At 51.8% G+C, this 19,311-nt stretch overlaps 2 protein-coding genes across 8 annotated transcripts; both read right to left on the reverse strand.

The window, feature by feature from the left end:
- Positions 1 to 146: 146 nt before the first annotated feature.
- SDR9C7 (short chain dehydrogenase/reductase family 9C member 7) lies at positions 147 to 13,184 on the reverse strand. Of its 7 annotated transcripts, XM_036894912.2 has the most exons (4): positions 9,628 to 11,050; positions 5,602 to 5,860; positions 4,861 to 5,024; positions 147 to 1,029 (listed from the first exon to the last, which is right to left on the reverse strand). In XM_036894912.2, exons 1-4 carry the CDS (start codon positions 10,073 to 10,075, stop codon positions 812 to 814), a joined length of 1,089 nt encoding a protein of 362 aa, XP_036750807.1. In that variant the 5' UTR covers positions 10,076 to 11,050; the 3' UTR covers positions 147 to 811. The 7 variants fall into 7 exon arrangements, 1 of the variants encoding a protein (XP_036750807.1); XR_008992044.1 differs by lacking the exon at positions 147 to 1,029 and having other exon boundaries at positions 4,864 to 5,024; positions 5,778 to 5,860; positions 9,653 to 13,184; XR_008992047.1 differs by lacking the exons at positions 147 to 1,029; positions 4,861 to 5,024; positions 5,602 to 5,860 and adding exons at positions 6,337 to 6,643; positions 11,332 to 13,184 and having other exon boundaries at positions 9,628 to 11,126.
- Positions 13,185 to 13,300: 116 nt separating this feature from the next.
- Positions 13,301 to 18,769, reverse strand: RDH16 (retinol dehydrogenase 16). The gene is made up of 4 exons (XM_036894914.2): positions 18,333 to 18,769; positions 16,076 to 16,334; positions 14,641 to 14,804; positions 13,301 to 14,113 (listed from the first exon to the last, which is right to left on the reverse strand). Exons 1-4 carry the CDS (start codon positions 18,643 to 18,645, stop codon positions 13,896 to 13,898), a joined length of 954 nt encoding a protein of 317 aa, XP_036750809.2. The 5' UTR covers positions 18,646 to 18,769; the 3' UTR covers positions 13,301 to 13,895.
- Between the last annotated feature and the right edge of the window lie 542 nt (positions 18,770 to 19,311).

The following is a 19,311-nucleotide window of genomic DNA, read 5'->3' on the forward strand; positions in this document are numbered from 1 at the left end:
TTTGGAACTACTGGACTAGATGAGCTCTAGGGTTCCTCATAGCTCTAAATATTTGATTATCTCACTTCTGTTTTTCTATTCCTATTTGTGCTATCTCTGCTACTAGGTATTGTGCTAAGCAACAAAATCACAAAATAAACAATAAAAAAACCAAGACCATGATTTAATCATCTTTATATCCTTCTAGCACCTACACGGTGCCTGTTATGTCATAGGTGATCAATAAATATTTGAAAAAATAGTCAATGAAGATTAAACAAATGATGTTATTCCGTGTGGCTCCCAATCACCTCTAAATAGAGAAATCTAAAGACAGAGAACACATATAAACTTTCGCCTGATATGATCTTGCACTCCCTGTCTGCCTTACTACATACTTCAAATAATGGATTATCTGAATGAGGTTAATGGATATTTAGAGACCCAATAGGAAAGTGGTTGAGATGCTTCTGTGGGCTAGATTATCCCACAGTATTTCCCAGTGGTGGTAATAACAGAGGCTCATGATTCAGCAGGGGCTGGTTTTCTTCTCCTGACTTTTCCAGGTCCAGACAAAGCCATACCCTGGATAGGTCCAGGTGTTCATGGGGCCCTGCTGCAAAGTAAAGGCCACCTCAGGTTTCTGTGGGGCCTCAGTGACTGGGAAGAGGCACTTGTCTTCTGTTAGAAGTTATCCATAAATTCACCAAGCTTGGGTGTTGGCCAAGCAAAGTACCCCCCAGAATATCTGACACCACCTCTGTAACCCCTCAGTCCCTTCTCCCACACCCCTCTACTATACTCCACTGACCACCCCTTGGACTTCTGCAGCTCAGATACTGTCTGCTGGCCTTGGAAGAAACCGGCTCAGGATGAAATCTGTCACACGAGTGGGCAACTTAGCCAATGGAAGGTAGAGGAGTTTAGCATCCAGGCCAGGGTTGTAGCGGATTCGGGGGCTGCGGGAAACAATGGCATGCTCCATGCTGTTGGTGACATCACGGATCCTCGGCTCTGCCAACTGCATCGTGTTTTTTAAGTTGTAAGTATCTGTTTTTGGGTGCAGGAGGGGGAAAAAAAAAAACAAAAGCTCTGTTATTCTTCATAAAAGCTGGCTTCTTCTGAATTCCATCCAAACTCTATTTCCTTCAGATACCTGACCTAGAATTTCAGGCAGATCTACCATGTCCTCCAGGAGTCCCTTACACAAACACCCTATACATAATCTTATTTCTCTTCCTGAATTCAACAACTGTGTATTGAATTAATATGATTGCATTAGACTATCACTGAGGAGAACTGTATCCAGTCTTGCCATGTACTAGGTGTGTGACCTTGAGCTTAAATTCATCCTCTGTGAAATGGGGATAATAATGCCTTCCCTAGGAAATAATACAGATTAATAATGGCAGAGTAGACAGTAGGGGAGGACAGGATAGAAAACAAGTGTATCTAAGAGCACAGAAAAATTGGAAGAAAATCAGTAAAAATACTGTCTGGCTGGTGGGATTCCTAGCCACTTTTCCTCCCTAGAGTCCCCAAATATTCTACAAAAGCTGCAGGACGAAACATTATTGAAAAATAATGACATTGTTCTGGCCTTGGTCCTAAGGCCACTATGGGGCTCAGATGATCTGAGGCACAGACAGGAGCTAGTAAGGCTCTAATGAATGTGAGGGGCTTTTCTGTTAGCATCTGCACCTGGGAATGGAGATGGATAGCAGGCATCCAAGTGGCCCAAGTCTGCAGGAGCTCACAACACAAAGATACACCATGCAATGCACTTACTTAGGGGGCCCTGGTCTGAATCCTAGTCCCCCAACTCTGGGACAGACTTTGGGACTCATACTTCAACAAAAGCTCCAAGAACTCCGGAGGAAATGGTGCCTGAGAATCAGACTTCCATAGGGAATTAAAACTTGAAAACAAAGAGGGAGCAGAAGCTGGCCAGACTTTGGGGACAGTCCAAGAAGGCAAGGAATTCACCCCCTCTGTGCAGGATGCTAGCAGGCCGTTGATGAGGGCAGGACAATGTTCAAGCACCTTCACTCCCAACTCTGAGGAACCCCCTTTCTGTTCTCTAGAGAGAAAACCACTACAGTGAAAAAGGCAATCTATATTTTGGGGTTCCCAGAAGAGCTATGCTAACTTAAAGCTAGACCAGTCATACAGTGATGATGTCTTAGGAAGGCAACACCCTGTCCTCCACCCTGGGCCTGACACAGAGTCCTCCACGGAGGGCCCCAGGCAGGGGAGGCCGGTGTCAGAGGAATCCGTTCAAGACGCTCGGGGCTACATGTGTTCCCTTGCAGCCAGGAAATGTGGGTGGGCTGATGAGGGCGAGGCAGGCTGATGCGGCAGATGGATTTGGAACTAGGCTCTCAAGGACAGCGAGGACCCACGAAGGCAGTGGGATGGCCGAAGGACATGGGAGGCAGTATAAACACTCTTTCATTGTCCTCTCAAATCTTTAATGAACTGTTTTGTGCTGGGCAACCTGCTAGACACAAAGTGGGAAGGAAGACAGAGGTTCCCATTTAACCCATCACTCTCTAAGACAGTAAGAACACGGGTTTGGATTCAGACAACTAGGAAATGTTTTTGTTAATGGGAGATAATTAAGCAAGATAAAGTCTGGAAGGTACCAGGGGCCAGACTTCAGCACTTCAGTTGTTTCTGTCCCCTTCTCTGCCAGGTCCTGGCTTCTGATCCGGTCCTCCCCACCAAGAAAGGGCGCTACAAAGGGAATTCTGGATGGCCTTCCCAGCAAGGCTGAGCTGAAGAAAGGAACTTGGCAGGTGGCGGTATTGCTCCCAAGCAGCCCTGACCCAGTTAGGCTGTGGCTCTCAGCTCCAGGCCTGTCAGGGCAAGGCCCCTGTGCTCTGTTCACAGGCCTGTCCCAGTGATTTGCATGCCACTTCTCAGGGAATGTGCCCATTTAGGCTTCTGTTAACCAGCCATTTCCAGTATGGTTCTATTTTGGGTATAGATAAAAATCACTCCAAGACACCCAGCCTGGTTCCAGGGTTCACAGGCCGGGGACCTGCTTGGCCGGCCACAGTAACTTGCTGGCATTTGTGCCCAGAGGTACTATGACTGCTCCTGAACAGTTCTTTAGTCCATCTCCACAGTGCCTCACAGACACACTGCCCCAACAGGACCCTAACTTCATGCCTTTGTTATTCCTTCACCAGGCTTCTGCAGAAGCCCCCCAGCAGTCTCTGGTCTACATCCTCCCCTCTCCCACAGTGACACAAATCTGAGCAGGTGGTTTCAGGGCCATTTGAAAGGCTCTCCAGTGCCTTCAGGATAACAGCTACATTCCTTAGTGGAGCCACTGACACTTTTTAGGAGCTGACTCCTAATCTCTCCCAGCCTCATTGCCCCCACAGACCCCTTCATGTGTCACTTAGGCCAGACTAGTAATAACAAGGATGGCTAAGGTTTGCCAAGCTTTTATTATGTCATTGAGCCAAGTACTTACATTCTTGTTTAATTTTCCTAACAATCATAAGAGAGAAATTATTATGCTTTATAATGAAGAAACTGAAGTTTAGAGGGCTGTGTAACATGGCTAGAGGGCCAGCTGTAAGCTAAACCCTGAATCCACACTGGCTCCAAAAGTGCTGTCAGGTCTCCACAATGGTGCTCATGCTCTTCCTTCTGTGGGGAACATCTGCCATCTTTTTCCCTTTGGTGAACTCCTATTCATTCTTCAAAACTCACTAGGGCCTCAGTCGTTGCCTCTGTGGAATTAAGTCTCTGTGCCACTGCCCTTTCATACGTGTGTCTGTTGCCCAGCTCCCCATGTAGTGTGGCATTTGCTTCCAGGTCTCCCCAACTAGATTCTTGGAGACTTTGTCTCATCTCTGTATCCCAATAAACACGAGTTAAACTGAAGTGAAAATCAGAGCATAGTCACTTGGAAAATATGTTACTTGGAAAGTAGTCAAATGTGAGCCTGAAATTTTTCCTCTGAAGTCATGGGGTGCACCCCAGGTGAATTTGCCTGTGGTATTTCATGAACCCAGTCCCCACTATTCTCCCAAAGAATGATGTTAGCTTTTTTGACAAGTGGTGTGCAGAGGAAGTTTGCCTCCCTTTACATATTCTGCTGTGGCTCGCACTGAAGACCACAACTCCTGCCTGCACAGAGCTCCTGGGGAAGAGGCCGTGGCAAGGCCGGAGGGAGAGCCGAGATTCGCACACAGGCAGCCTAGCCTGAGTCTGAACCACGGCAGTAAACTGCCTCTGAGAGATGTTCCCGGAAGCCAAGTAAAAGAAAATAACCAGAACCGCACATTTTGGGGGCAGTGTAATAAACAGCCTGACGCCCCTCCTCCACCCTCCCAAATGCCTGCAGTTCACAGCAGACCCTTAGCTCAGGGAGACAAAGCCTAGAGTCCCTCTTACATACTGGTGTGCTGCCCCTTTTCCCCATTATTTACGTGACATGCACTTAGTGTGTACTCAACACTCACAGGTATTAATCCTCGTAGAAATCCTGTGAGGTAGGCACTATCATTAGTTCCATTTCATGAGAAAATGGAGGCGCAGGACAGTTGGTAAAAGGCCCAGAGTCTCTTGGCTGGTAAGTGGCAGGGTCAGGATTCAAACTCAGGCAGTCTGGCTCAAGCTGTGCTCTTAATAACCTCTCTGTACTCGTGCCAATGCATTTTCAACAGACTCCCCTGCATAGTAATGTGCTGGGGGTGGGTGCCAGGCATGGGCAGCATCTCCCCTGGTGCCATCTGCCTGGCAGCTATGACTCCACCACTCCCAGCAGTTACCCACTTGGTCTCTATTCTCAAGTCCCAACTCTGCCGCTAGCTGTGTGGCCTGGGGCCCTCAGCTCCTCTGAGCCCCCAGCCCGGCACTCACAGATGCGGAAGTACTCCTCCCCGTAGCTATCCCGGGTCTCCTGTGGCAGCCTCTCCCACAGCTTCCGCATGCGCTTCTCCATACCCTCCTTGCCCAGAATGGATGTTCGGTAGTTCCCCGGCTCAATGATGCTGACTTTCACCCCAAAATAGTGGAGCTCACGCCTGGAAAAGAAGAGCTGGACTCAGTCTGGGGCCCCAAGGTGACAAGAGCCATCAGCAGAGTCGCCTTAGACACCACTAAAGGGCTTATCTCCCCAGGACCCTGGAGGTGCTCCCCCAGCCCCGCACAGGCTGGGCTTGCCTTCGTGCAAACAAGGCCTGTGTCAGCCTCTCCCCTAACCCTACTCTGGGCGATTTGCATTAGGCTCTGCCTCTCACCATGTGGCCCCCACTCAGCCCCACAGCCCACACCCACAAGGCAAAGGGAGTGAGGGGGTCTGTGCAAGACCTGCAAGGGCCTCACACAGGCACACCTGCGCAGGCCTCTCTGGGGGACTCTCCCTCCTACTCCCACAGGCCTGAACGGGGCTTTGCCTAACCTGGGACAGCTCAAGGGGAGGCAGGAAGACAGCTCCTGTCACTGCCCCATCGCTTCCCACCCTCTCCTCCTGCCTGGGGAAGGCCCCCTCAGGACTAGCCTCCCTCCTGCTCCTTCATTGCCTTCCTCACTCCAGAACTCTCCGCCTACACGCCGTCCCAGGACTCCCACTCAGAGGGGCCTGCCACAAGACCCAGTCACCTAAGGCTGTCGGAGAAGGCCTCTACACCAAACTTGGAGACACAGTAGCCACCACCGATGATAGCCACACGGCCGCCAGAGCTGGACATGTTGACAACCCTGCCCCGGGCTTTCTTGACCATGGGCAGCATGTGGAGGGTCACTTCGATCAGTCCCACCAGGTTCACATTGATCACCTTCACAAAGTCCTCCTTGGTCAGCCATTCATTGGGACCACTGGGCAGGCCCACACCAGCGTTGTTCACCAGGGCCCAGAGGCCTGGGGGCATGAGGAAGGAGAGAGAACCACACAGAAATCGTCACCATCTCTGGAAAAGCAGCAGGGTCTACGACCCACCAGTTCAGGGTGGCCAAGAATGGTTAAGCAGGTGCACAAGGCACAAGGTAGCCAGGCTGGGGGTATGGGGGGTGGGGAGCTATGACAGCTGGAAGGAAGATGTGCCTTTTACTAATGAGTTTCCTCTAAAGGAGCACTTTTTCTGATTCACACAGTCTGCCGTCTGGCTGGGACCCTGTGCTAGCTACGGTCCAGGCTTTATCTAACAGCACTTTAACTATTATCTCTTAGAAGAGAGATCATTTTCATACTAATGATTTAATGTTTGAACTCCTTCCCCCATCCTGTTCCCCCTCCCTATTCACACATCACCAAATCGCCATGCAGGAAGGTGCTACAGACATAAAATGAACAAGACAGAATCTTACCACTCAAAGAGCTCACAAACCAGAGAGAAAGTAAATAAATATATAACATTTATTCAAAAATCAATACATAGCCATTTAAATAAGATAATTTTGGGAAAACATGAGCAGGGCTATCTCTGACATATTTCATTTGAGTTGGTGTAAATGGAAAGAAACAATAATTGGTATTGTCATTCAGCACTGCAGGGGCCCAGGCTTAAAGAACCTCAGGTTCTAGACCTGCTTCTGTCCACAGCTTGGATAAGTCACTTCCTCTCTCTTCATCAGGTAGACTAGAACAGTGGCTTCCAGCCTGTGCTTTGCAATCCTGAGAGCTTTCCAGGCTGACCCCCAGAACCTGCTAAGGGAGGAAGATTCAGAGAAGTCCAACTTTCATTTGTTTTACATTCTGAGCCTCCAAGTAAAACTCCACTTAGAGGAGAATGTTGGATCAAACACCGTGTTGGAAAAGGCTCTAAACGATCCCTAAGTCAGCCTTCCAGCGCCTCACTCAGGGATCCAGGAGCCCCACTTCCCTGGCTCCTTCCCTTTCCCCAAGCCCAGACCCCACCATGACCCCAACAGCCTCAAGGTACTCCTCCAGGCACGCTATCCACCACTCCTGAGGGTGGGTCTGGATGTGAATACCAGGCCTGGTCCACCCCCCGCCCCAGGCCTGGGGTCCACACATAAGCCACGCCCACCTATCCTCCTGCCTTCTCCAATTAACGAGACCCATGAGACCAGCTGGCTGGCAAGACCAAGAATCTTCCCAGCTAGAGAGAACTCTAGTCTTACAGAGGAAGAAATGAGGTTCCCAAGACCCAGAGGCTATAAAACCCACGTGGTCTCTGCCTGTGGAGAAGGGACACACACTCACCACTACTCTGGTCATCCCTGGCAAACAGTTCTACCTGCTGGAGAACCAGGACTGCCTTATTTTTTCTCTGTAAAGAGCACCTGGAGAACCATCAGAGCAGTGTGAATAGCTCCAGGGCTACATCATGTCCAGAGATTCAGGGGCAACAGGCATGCAAGAACCCCTCTCCCCCATTTTCTAGTGGTTTTAGACCAAGGATGTTGCCCAACAGGGTAGGCAGAATAATGATCTCCCAAAGATGTCCACATGCTAATCCCTGGAAACTGTGAATATAGTGGATTATATGGGAAAGAGGAATTAAGATAACAGATGGAACTGAAAATGCTAATCAACAGACCTCAGTTGGGGAGATTACCCTGGATTATCCTGGTGATACCAATGTAATCACAAGGGTCCTTCCAAGCAGAAGACAGAGAACCAGAGTGACAGCAGTGTGGAAAGGACTCTGCTGCCCTTGAAGATGCTGGAAGAGGGTAATGCACCAAGGAGAGCAGGTGGCATCTAGAAGCTGGAAAAGGCAATGGGATGCCTCCTCCCCTGGTGCCACCAGAAGGAACACAGCTCTGTCGACACTTTGATTTTAGCCTGTTGAGATCTATTTTGGACTTCTGGCCTCTAGAACTGTAAGATAATAAATTTGTGTGGTTTTAAGCCACGAAGTTTGTCTTAATTTAGTAAAGCAGCAACAGGAAATTAATATACACAGTGACTCACTAACATGAGTGGCTCAGGGCTGAATGTAGGGCGCTGGGCGAGGCAGCCTGTTGAGAAAAGGGACTCACTCTTGATGAATTATTCATGAATTAGTTCATTCAACAAATATTTATTGAGCACCTAACTAGATGTCAGTCACTGCTCTGGGTACTAAGGGTATGTAGTAAAGAAGAAGGACCAGAAGGCCTGCTTTATTCTGGCAGGAGAAACAGACAAAAATAAGTAAAATAGATAAAACATATTGTATATTGGATAGTGGTAAATGCTAAGGAGAAAATAAAGCAGGGAGTTACTGTCTGGCCCCTCCTGGGTTCCAGGGCTGTCCTGTCCCCACCTGTGTGCAGGGCCCCAGGCTAGTTCCTGGAGGAGTCAAGACCTCCCCCAGGCTGCTGCTTCTACAGCACAGCCACCTGCTCCTCCCATTCTGTGCCCGTGTCCTGCGTGCGGGAAGCTTCCTGGGCAGGTCCAGCCCAGCGTACAAACTCCTTTCCCAGTAAAGGCAGCCACTCTGACATCAACGCTTACCCTGAAGTCAACCCAATATCCACCATGATGTGACAAAGAGAGCAAATCTCTCTCTCTCTCTGCCTCTGAGCCTGATAGTCAAGGAGAGCAAATGCCCCCAGTCAAGGAGGCCGACTTCCCATTCCCTTTCCACTCCCCACCTCCCAGCCTGAGAGGCAACTCCATCTTTAGAGGTCTGGACCTACAGAACTCAGGTTCCCTCTGCCACCGCCTATGGCAACTTCCCCGATCCCTCTGAGCGTCTGAGAGAGAAAACTTCCTTGGGAGATCAGCCCTTCATGCTGAGATACAGCAGAGAAATGGGGCAAAGGTCACTCCAGATCAACACAGTCACCTGAATAACCCTATTCTTATGACAAAACTTCAAAGGAATTATTAATCAACTTACACATCATGTCTTATGCTGACCCCTACCCAAAAGGCCCTATAAACCCCCAAACCCTAAACCTTAAGTGTGCCTCCTCTCTGAGGTCGCCTGCACTCCCATCTGAGAGTATACTGTCCTATTAAATAAACTTTCTTGTTGCATAAGCCAATTGCACTTGTCTCTGAACTCTTTTTCATGATAACCACAGGAACTCACTGGCCTCCACCTCCAGTCATAAATGTCTTTGTCACTTTGCTATTTTACTCAGCTTTCTAGACTTAACACAAACCTTTTCTCTCTCCCTGTTTTATTTCAGACCAGTAGGGAGTGGAAGTTCCCAAATCATAATCTCACTCCATTGAGTACTCCACAGCTCTCCCAGAAGCTGGGGTGGTAGGGATATAATTCCCACACCGTGCAGTGAAGCACTGTCAGTGACACTGGATACCAGGTGACCCTGGCTTTAGGAGTTGGCAGCCGAGCAGGAGCTCCCTGGACTTCCCTCTCCTCCTCGGCTCTTCCTTGCTCTCTATGGCCTGCATGGCTGCTGCCATCCACTAATACTCTCACTGTAGTGAATTCCTTTCTTGCTGGCACTTGTTTGACCTGATAGAGAATTCTTTCCCGTCCAGGTTGAGGTTTCTTCGAGTGCACAAGGAAAGACCTCCTCAGACACTGCCACCTGGCAACAATATGAACAGGCCAAACCAGGCAACAGTTTCCAATCCCACCAGCCAGAGCACCAGCCCCCTTCTCCACACCACCTCTCCCACCCCATCTGAACAACAGGGTCCCTGAGCTGTGGGAGAAAGGAAGAAGGTGAACTGGGAAAGCCAAAGAATGCAAGTAGCCCCACCTTGCTCACCCACTTGGTCCCTCACCCACTGGGCCACCGCCTGGATGCTCTCAGTCTTGGTGACATCCAGTAGTGTGGTCTGCAGTCGGTAGGATGTATCCTGCTGAAGCTTCTGGGCCCCCTCCTCCGTGAAGCAAGTAGCCAGCACCCGCATGCCCCGATCCACCAGCTGCCTGGCCAGCAGGTTCCCGAAGCCCGAGTCGCAGCCCGTGATGAAGACGTACTTGTCTGGGAGGTTGGGGACCAGATTGCAGTTCTTGAACCAGCGATACATAAAAGAGAGGTCCATGAGAGCCGCCATAGAGCAGGGGGAGGCAAGAAGGCTCAGGCTCAGGGGACAGTGGGAGAGGCTGCACCCTGCTGAGAAGAGCTCTCCTCTCTTCCACCCCTGGCAACAGACACAGGGCCCCTGGGTGAGCCACACTATAACTTCTGAAGGCGGATGCATCACCACACCAATTAGCCTAGATGCAAGAAATTCAAGTCCGACCTGAAGCCTTGTCACCTCACACAGCCCTGGCGGCTGCCACTCTCTCTCCCCCAGCCCTGATGCGTGAAGGCACCAAGTAAGGAACTAGCTCAATCTGTATCAGGGTGATGGTGGAGGGGCTGGGGGGCGGGCGCCCCTCAGGAGACTGAAGAAAGGCCTAGAGACTGCACCCCAGAATCGCTGACCCTGGAGGAGCTCAGGGTGAGGAGGAGGAGACCACCTTATAAAAGGCGCTGGTCTGGGGAAGGCACAAAAGAAGCCAGTGTCTCTGCTCTGGGCGCCTTCCTCATTGTCCCCTTTGGTTGTAGGTGGGACTGCTGAGCGCTGGCTGCAGCCCTGAAAGGGTCCATTCCTCCAGGTGGGAGGCAGAGCAGCACAACATGGCTGGTCCTGCAGAAAGCAGCCGGGTCCTGATGCTGCGGAGCCGGCCAGGACCCTCCTACGAGTCTTCCCAAAGGTGGGGGAGGAAAAAGGCTGGCGGAAGGAAGGAGCCCTGGAAACTCAAAGGGGACGGGGCGACATGCAGTTCTGACCAGTGACGGGACACTGTTCGGCGTAAGGTTCTGGTGCCTTTGCTTGGTAGGAACTGCAAATGTGACCACACATTTCCTCGACCATAAGTTCCTAAGGGGCCGTGCAGCACAGCCATCTCCCAGCCCGCACGCCTGCTGCTTCACGCTTGTGAGTAGGGAAGTAACGTGCCCACTTGCCAAGGGTGCCAGGAGCTGAGGAGTCCATCGCAGGCTGGAAGGATCGCCGGAAGTTCGGAAGAGAGCGGTACGGGGGAGAAGGAGCCCGGGGTGACCCTCACTCATCTCGGAACGGCCGGGGCCACAGCGTGAAATCCTGCAGCTGTGCCGGGGGTTGGACGCTGGCCGGAGCGATTCTGCGCTGACCCTGCACCGGGCGTCCAGCCGCGGCGATCGCCACCCCACGGCACGGCCTGCCGAAGAGTTGCTGGGCCGCCCAGGGACTGCACTGCGGGCCACGCGCGACCCCTGGTGGTGCTCTGCAGAAAGCCCGCAGGGATCACTGTCAAGGAGGCGGGGCGAAGCACTCACCCTCCCCCACCCTCCCCACCCCCCCATTCCCCTGCTCCCCTCAGGGTCGGTTTTCCAGAGAAGGGGAGACAAGGTGAGGGAAAGGACTGGGAGTAGGGTTACTTGTGCAAGCTCCTTTCCAGCCCTACAGGCATGCAACGCCCTCACACACACCTGCAGATGGGACCCCAAAATGTGCAGACACATCCGTGCCTTCACGGCTGGAGATCTGATGCTTGGAAGAGATGAGTTGTGGGTCAGGAGTCACTGACCCTGTGCTCCTCAGAAAGAACAAGGACATCAAAGATGGACAGTGAGGGCAGCTTCTTTGTGGCACCTCGGACTCTCGTGGCATGCCCGTGGCCAGGGTTCTAACCCATCAGACTGAATCTGGCTCCCTCCTCAAGGAAGAAGCCTGCAAGGAGGACAACTTGGGTTCACTGAGGGTCTAGACTGAGGACCTGGGCTGTTTGCATTGGACTTCTTTTTCACCACCACTGTGGCTCTGCCTTTGAAAGTTGGCACCCTCGAGTCTCAGGCCACAGCCTGGGCCAAGGCACCTATCTGGCTACAGCCCTGGCCCCTCTGTAGACCCCAGCATGAAGGGACAGGGGTTTGTCCCTCACGGTTCTCTGACATTCTGGAGGGGACTCCTGGGGCTGAGTCCAGCCCTCCTGAACACATGGCCCCCAGGCTGCAAACTCAGCCATCCTCCCTTTTATCTCTGTTTGTTCAGGACCTTTGGCTGCGTGTGCAGGTCAGTGTGAATGCTAATAAAGGGAAACCTCGATGACATGGAGCAGGAGGGGAGCAGGTCAGTGGGTAGGCCCTCTACACACCCCTCTGCCAGCGTTTCAGACCCCACCAGCAGAGACGAGGCCAAGCTGCTGCACTCACCTTCCACCCCAGCAAGGAGGTTCCACCTGTGCCTCCCAGTAAAGTCCAGCTGCTGAGACTGTCACGGCACAGCCAGGATGAGGAACTGCCAGTTTGCTCCGCTGGGCTTTATGCCCGCACCTGCTCTCCCAACTCAGCTCCTTTTTCTGTAAGAGCTTTCCACTTGCTCTGGGCTTACCTGTGGTTTTGCCATAGCTTGCACGTTCAAGATTGGAATTCTCTGCTATCCCAAGTAAGCCCATTTTTGCTAGTAAATTTAACTTTTATTTTTAAAGTAACATCAGTAACATTATGAAACTCTGGGGGCTTCAGGTGAAGCATGAAGATCTTGCTTTGCCTTTCAGTTGGGGCCATGGATTGACCTGGAGTAGGCTGACCTGAGCTGTGAAGGGCTCAGAAATCCTCGAGGAGCCTGCCGGTCACCTTTGTGACTAAAGCAGCCCTTTCTCTGACACCAAGCCCTCACTTCAGGGGGAGAAGGAAGGGCTCAGCCACCTTTCACTGAGACACTGATACTGCTCTACAGATGAAAGTTCCCCAAAAGCTCCCTACCCTTGGTTTTAGCAGAGGGAACAAAACTAAGACCACCCCACCCAACTCCACAGTGTTTGCAGCCCTAGAATCTGTACCACTTCTGCAAACGCTTTCTTTGCTGAGTCCTTACTGGGAAGGTCCGCAGAACAGTGGATTCTGGGAGAGTCAGGGCCTCAGGAGGCTCAGGTTAATGAAGGGATCCTGCCTGCACACAGTAGGTGGGCAACAAAGGTTAGCAGTGAACACAAACAGCCGAAGACTCGGACCCAGAAGACGCTCTTCCTGCCCTCCACTGTAGGGTGCGGCAAGTGGCCCTGGGCAGGGAAGACTGGGGTGGCCAGGACAGAGGGTGGTGACTCTGAAGGAGGGGACAGATAGAGGGTCACAGAGAGGTTGCTGCAGAGGGGAGGGGCTGGATATCTCCAGGGAAAGGTCTGAGCCCTGCCAGTGACTGAATGACCTCTCCTTGCCTGTCTATCTCGTGTCTAATCCTGTGACCCCAGGTACTTGACCAATCCTGGAGAGGAGACATTAGACTTCACCCCACCCCCTGCCCCTGCTTCTGTGGAAGGAAGGACATGATCTGACTTCCCACTAAAAATTTCTCTTCAGGTCATCCCATACCCCTTAACCTCCCCAGAGGCAGCTGACTGTACCTCTCAGAGACCCACACCCCACTGCTTCCCAAGACCACGGGACCACTGGAACTTGACAAGCTTCTCAATTTTTTATTTTGAGGCAAAAATGACTTGCAAGAATCCAGTTTCAAGATAAATCAAAAAGTGGTTTCTGTGTCATATGTTAGGATTCTGACAGAAGACACCCCCTTCTGAGCAAGGGCTGCTTGGTTGGCACATGAGGCTGATGGGTCAGCTGGGTGGTTTCCCTCCACATCCCAAACCCTGTACACGGGCATCTTCAGCAGAAGGGAGTCGTTAACCCCTAGGCCATTTCCATCCTGGGGTGAGGGAGACGCCAAGGCCAAGAACACCCTGAGGAGGAGAAGGCATGGACAGCCAAGTGGGGGCTGAGACCCACCCCACTGCTCACACTGCCCTGAAGGCATGGATTCCCCAGGGTAGCAGGAGGGCCATGAGACTCCCAGGTGTCCTATCAGGTACCTGTTCCTCAGGCACAAAACATTTTTACCACCAAGTATCCCCCAGAGTCCTGAGTAACCACCCAGGGGGGTGGGGAGGAAGGATGGGCGCTCCTGGTAACCTCAGAACCCCTCTCTCTGCTCCCCACCATTCATCCCGTCCCTCATCCAGTCCCCACTCCACCCTCCCACACACCCCAAGCTGGGGTTACAGGGCTTTGGAAGGCTCTGGAGCCACCCAATAAAGCATGGTGTCCACCAGGAAGGTGGGCATGTAGCTCAAGGGGAGGTAAAAGAACTTAGCATCCCAGCCAGGTATGTATCTGGTGCAGGGATAGCAGGCAGTCAGGGCATGCTCCATGCAGTCCGTCACCAAGGATGTATTGTCAGACCACCTAGTTTCCAACTTTGCAATGAGTTTCGTGGCTGTTCAGAAGGAGACATAATCCAAATATATTTTCATTTCCCAGTCCTCCCACTTTGGGACCAACTTAAAAGTTTCTAAAAATTCCTCTGCCCCCCAAAATCATGCTGCAAAACAAATTCATAGGTTTCATTGCAATGTGGCCCAACACTGTCCTAGAATGCTCTCTAACTAGGCACCCTTGGGCTATATCCAGTGAACACAGGCTGCACACATTGGGGCTCTGCAAACACCGGACATCTAAGCACAAAACCAGCAGGCTCTGGAATCACAGGTCTTATCATCTTCTCTGGCTTCAATTTCATCCTCAACATAACGAGGGCTTCATATGAGAAGTGGTCCCAAACTAAAAGCTCAGAGCCTCTCCTTAGTTTACCAAGTGACCACATGGGAACATGGGAACAGTAAATGTCCCCACTGTATGGGTGAGTCAGCACCCAGAGTAGCCCTGGCGCTGTACGGGGCATTCACGGGAGACCCAGGGCAGACCATGATTGCTTCTGTCCCCCACAGACTGCAGCTCACTCACAGGATGCCAGGAACTCCTCCCCATAGAGATCCTTGACCTCTGAGCTGGTCCGCTCCCATGCCTCCTGCAAGCACCTGAAAAGCCTGTCATAGTTGGTCATGGCAGTCTTGAAGTAACCGGGCTCGATCACAGCCACCTTCACCCCGAAGTAGGAGAGCTCCCTTCTGCAAGGCAGACAGGCAAAGAGGCAAAACTTCAGAGGCTTTGGGAGACAAAACACAACCAACAGGAACAATGTAACCCTAACACACGACTGGTTGAGATAATGAGGGAAACTTGGATTGTCTCAAGGTACCGTGCCAGGGGAGAACGACTGGCAACAGCAGCTTCTTTGCATAAAGCTTGTCCAGTTCTCCATGTAGTTCACACACACACACGAGCTAAATCCTGCCCAGTCGGCTGCAAGACATCCCTTAAATGCTACCTCCTCCTATTTCCCCTCATGACCCATAGATTCTTCAGACTTTGCCTGTTTCCCCTCTTCCAGACCCCTTCAGTCCTTCCTCCCCTCTCCTGTTCTAGTGCCCTGGCTGTCCTCTGTCTCTAGGAGCATCTCTGCCTAGAATGCTCTCTAACTAGGCCCCCCAGGGATATATCCAGCGAATACGGGCTGCACACATGGGGGCTAACTATCTCAGCTCCCACACACTCAGAGCCTTCCTCTGCCCACAGCCGGTTGGCTCTCTACAGGCTGATTAGGTAAGTGGCTCCCCTGATTAAATCCCTTCCATGGGGTTCTGCTGCCAACAGCATGAAGGACCACAGCCTGCCCAGGGCCCACATCCCTGCAGATCCCACCCATGCCCACACGCCCTGCATCCCTACAGCCAGGTCAGGCCTTATCCTTTACCCCAGAGGACCTTGCAGCATAGACTCATCCAGGGCCCAGGCGACCAGAAAGGCTTCCTGCCCTACTTTGCCAGGTTGCCAGCTTGACAAGTTCCATTCTTCAATCCTCAGTTCAGAGCCCTCTTGGGACCCTCTCCTCAACAACTGGCCACCACACTCACCACGGCTAACACAGTCACCAGCAGCAGGGCAGATGGCCACCCAGTTCTGTATCGCATGTCCCTGTCTCAGCTGTCAGACTTTCTAAGTGAGGGACCAAATGTTGTCATCCTCAGACACATTTATTGTGCAGTCACAGAAGTGCCCTGGGCGTGGGCTCTACAGCTGACTATGCAGGTTCCAACTTGGCCCCAGATACTTTTTGACTGTGGGCTCTCCTGCAGGCCAGGGTTAGGTGGAATCAAAACCCCCACTGGGACACCCAGGATATAGGCAGCTGATTTCCCATGACTGCATGACACCAGGCCAGAGGAAGAAACTGGAAGAAAGAGCCTCTGAAGGTGTGAGGACCTGAACCCCCAGAAAACACTCCCCAGAAGCCCAGAGGCAGAAGGACCTAGGGAGGACCTCAGTCCCAGTGCAATACCTGAGGGAGTCCGAGAAGGCCTCCACGCCGTACTTGGAGATGCAGTAGCCTCCACTCAAAAGGGCCAGCCGTCCCATAATGCTGGAGACGTTGACCACACGGCCCCTTGCCTTCCTCACTAGGGGCAGCAGGCTCAGGGTCACCTCGATCATGCCCAACAGGTTCACATCCAGTATCTTCACAAAGTCCTGCTTGACCAGCCACTCATTGGGTGTTGAGGCCATAGCGATGCCAGCATTGTTCACCAGGCCCCAGAGCCCTGGGCACAGCAGTTGGGGAGACACAGAGCACCACTGTGCTGTGACGGTGCGGTGAAGACACAGCTCTCCTCCCATTCCCCTCCCTGTCAGTAGGGCATCCTGAGTGAGGGTGCATGGGGAGCAGATCCAGCACACTGCCTTCAGGGCCTGGGGGCAAGCAGACCCTGTGAGCTGCTGGAGGACAGACAGTATGCCTTCCTCCTGACTTACAGACCCTGGCCCAGCCTGGCCCAGCCCCTGGTGCAGTGCTGTGGACCAGTGCTGGCAGGCAGTGATGTTGAGGACACTAAGTGTGGAACGTGGACAAGAACATTTAGGGTTTTCACACATTGGTGTTTTCCTCGCAGGCATTATATTATCCACCTACATTTTCAGACTTTCTGGACTCATTAATGAGGGCTCAACAGCATTCTGTGAGGGAGAGAGACTCAGAGAGAGAGAAGGAGGGAAGGAGGGGAGGAAAGGAAGAAAAGACAATGGATAAAGAGAAATGCAATAAAAGGTGGCAAAGGTCTGAGAGCAGGCCTGAAATCCCAGGTTTGGGTGAACGTGGAGAACAGGCCTGGGAGTGATCCCAGGGGACACGGCTTGAAGACCCTGCATCAGCAATGAGCAATGTTCCCAGGGAATCTGGAGAATTCCAAGGCCCAGCCTCTGTGCGGAGGCAAGGCTGTCTCACCCCAACTCCCTGCTACCACCCTCAGAACCGCCATCAAACCCTGTGGACAGATTGACCTTTGACCCCAGAAATTCTGCCCCTTTCCTACCACCTCCATAGGGCCACCGGCTTCCCCGTCCCCGTTGGTCCACAGTTCACCCAGCTTCATGGTCACCTCTCTGCAAGCCTCAAAGACATAATCCGAGGACATCAAGGAAAGAGTTTCCTCGGGGCAGCTGGAGCAGGAATTGCAGGGAGCTGGCTTGGAGGGTGCAGAATGCTGACCTGGAGAGTCGAGTGCCTGTCCTGCTCAGAAACCTGCCTGCCCTTATAGGTATAGGGATCCATATCCTCTCCCCACCCATTTTACTTCTAAGAACCTCATCAATGTACCTGGTAAGAGAGAGTAAAAAGAAATTTACCATGCCATCCATTATGTGGCATATGATGAATAAAATGTGGCAAACCATTTCATAAAGTTCCATGAGCTACTCTTACACAATGCTACTCAAAAGCTGGAGTATTCTGTCATTAAAAAGGATGTTTTGAAGAAATGGTCATTATGTTGTAGGAATGCTCATCTTCTTGCAATCAAAAGAATAGGTTACAAACTATGCAAAATAGAATACCTTATTCTATTTTACATACATACATACCATACCGTCAAAATGTCGGCAGTGCTTGCCTCTGAGTATTGAGATTATGTGTGAGTTTTGTTTTCATCAGTGTACTTTTCTGCAGTTTCAATAACTGTCATATTTTACCTTTAGAATAGATAAAACAAATTTATGTTCTTTTCTTCCCTTCATAATAAAACAGGCACAGTTGTAGTAAGAAATGCAAGAGAGAAAGAGAAAGTCACCCCATGCTAGTTTTTGACCTTCCTCAGCCAAGTCCTGAAAGCTTAGTGCCCATGCCTGAAATGGGTGGTGTTATCTCCCTGGTCAGATGGTAGTGGGTCACCAGCAGGAACGTGGAAAGTGCTGAGAACAGGGGCCCAGCTCCAGCACTTCCCCAGCTCCACTGTTCCTCCAGGAAGTGGGCCCTGGGCTGCCCTACCACCACCACCACACTAAGCTTCAAGGAAAGCAGATCTTGTGCTGAAGGAGGAAGGGACACTATAGTCAGGAATTCTGGAAGGATCTGGGCAAAGTCTTCCCAGAACTCCAGAGATCGAAGGTTGGGAGGTGGAACAAGTGGAGAGAGCAGAGGTTTATCTGGCAAGCTGAGTGAGGTGAACAAAGCCAGTTGACTTCAGCCCCCCAAAATGCTGGGAATCTTCCCAAGGGAACAGACAGGGCTCGCCCCTTCACACACACAGAAGAAATCTGGATGTTACCTCTGTGCCCCACACGCTCCTTCACCCACTGGGTGGCCGCAGCGATGTTGTCTGTCTTGGTGACATCCAGGATCACTGTCTCCACCCTGTCTGACGTCTGCCGCCTTAGCTGCTCAGCCCCCTCCTCCGTCAGACACGCAGCCAGCACCCTCAAACCTCTCATGTCCAGCTGCCTGGCCAGTAGGTTCCCGAAGCCCGAGTCACAGCCCGTGATGAAGACATACTTGTCTCGGAGGTTGCTCACCACCTGCCTCTCCCAGTACCAGCGCAGGAGGTAGTACAGGCCCACGAGGACCGCCAGGCACAGCCACATGGCTTTGCAGGAGACAGACACACAGGATGTGATCAGAAGAGTCTGTCCTCCTCACTCAGGGAGGCTGTGCCCAGTCTGGCCTCCAAGCTCTCTGGCATAAATACAGTCATTCTGGAACATGTTGTTTTGTCCCCCACCTGTCTGACCTTTGTACTATTTCACAAGAACTTATACCTTTGAAAACGCCACACCCTGGAAATGGAAAATGCCTGCCCTGGAAAGACTGTCAGCAACAATTGTCTTCCTCCACTCTGTCCTCTGGGCCCACATGGCCACACCTTCTGCCATGCAGGCCACTCTACTGAATCCTTTCTGAATGCTTCTGAATGCTTTCTGCTAGTCTGCCAACTCACTGGACCTTGATGTTCCTGAACTCAGAAGATTCTTGGCAGGAGGCTCCACTCTCTCTCATTTAAGACACATTTGCATTCAACACCATCCCTGGGCCTGGGTGCCCTCATCTGGCTCAGTACACAGGGTTCCTCCCTGAGAGATCTATGACACTCCCAGCCTCTGCAGGATTAGGAAGAAAATGCACAAGTGTTTAAGGAAGAGGCCACCTCTTGCCAAAGCAGTTCTATAGGGCAGAAAGGTGATGAGGAGAGCAAAAGGAATACCTGGCCTCAGAGGCAAGGACAAGTGTGGGAAGGGTGTGGGGGTGCCACA

Source organism: Manis pentadactyla, chromosome 10 (assembly GCF_030020395.1).
Source record: "Manis pentadactyla isolate mManPen7 chromosome 10, mManPen7.hap1, whole genome shotgun sequence".
NCBI classification, from domain to species: domain Eukaryota; kingdom Metazoa; phylum Chordata; class Mammalia; order Pholidota; family Manidae; genus Manis; species Manis pentadactyla.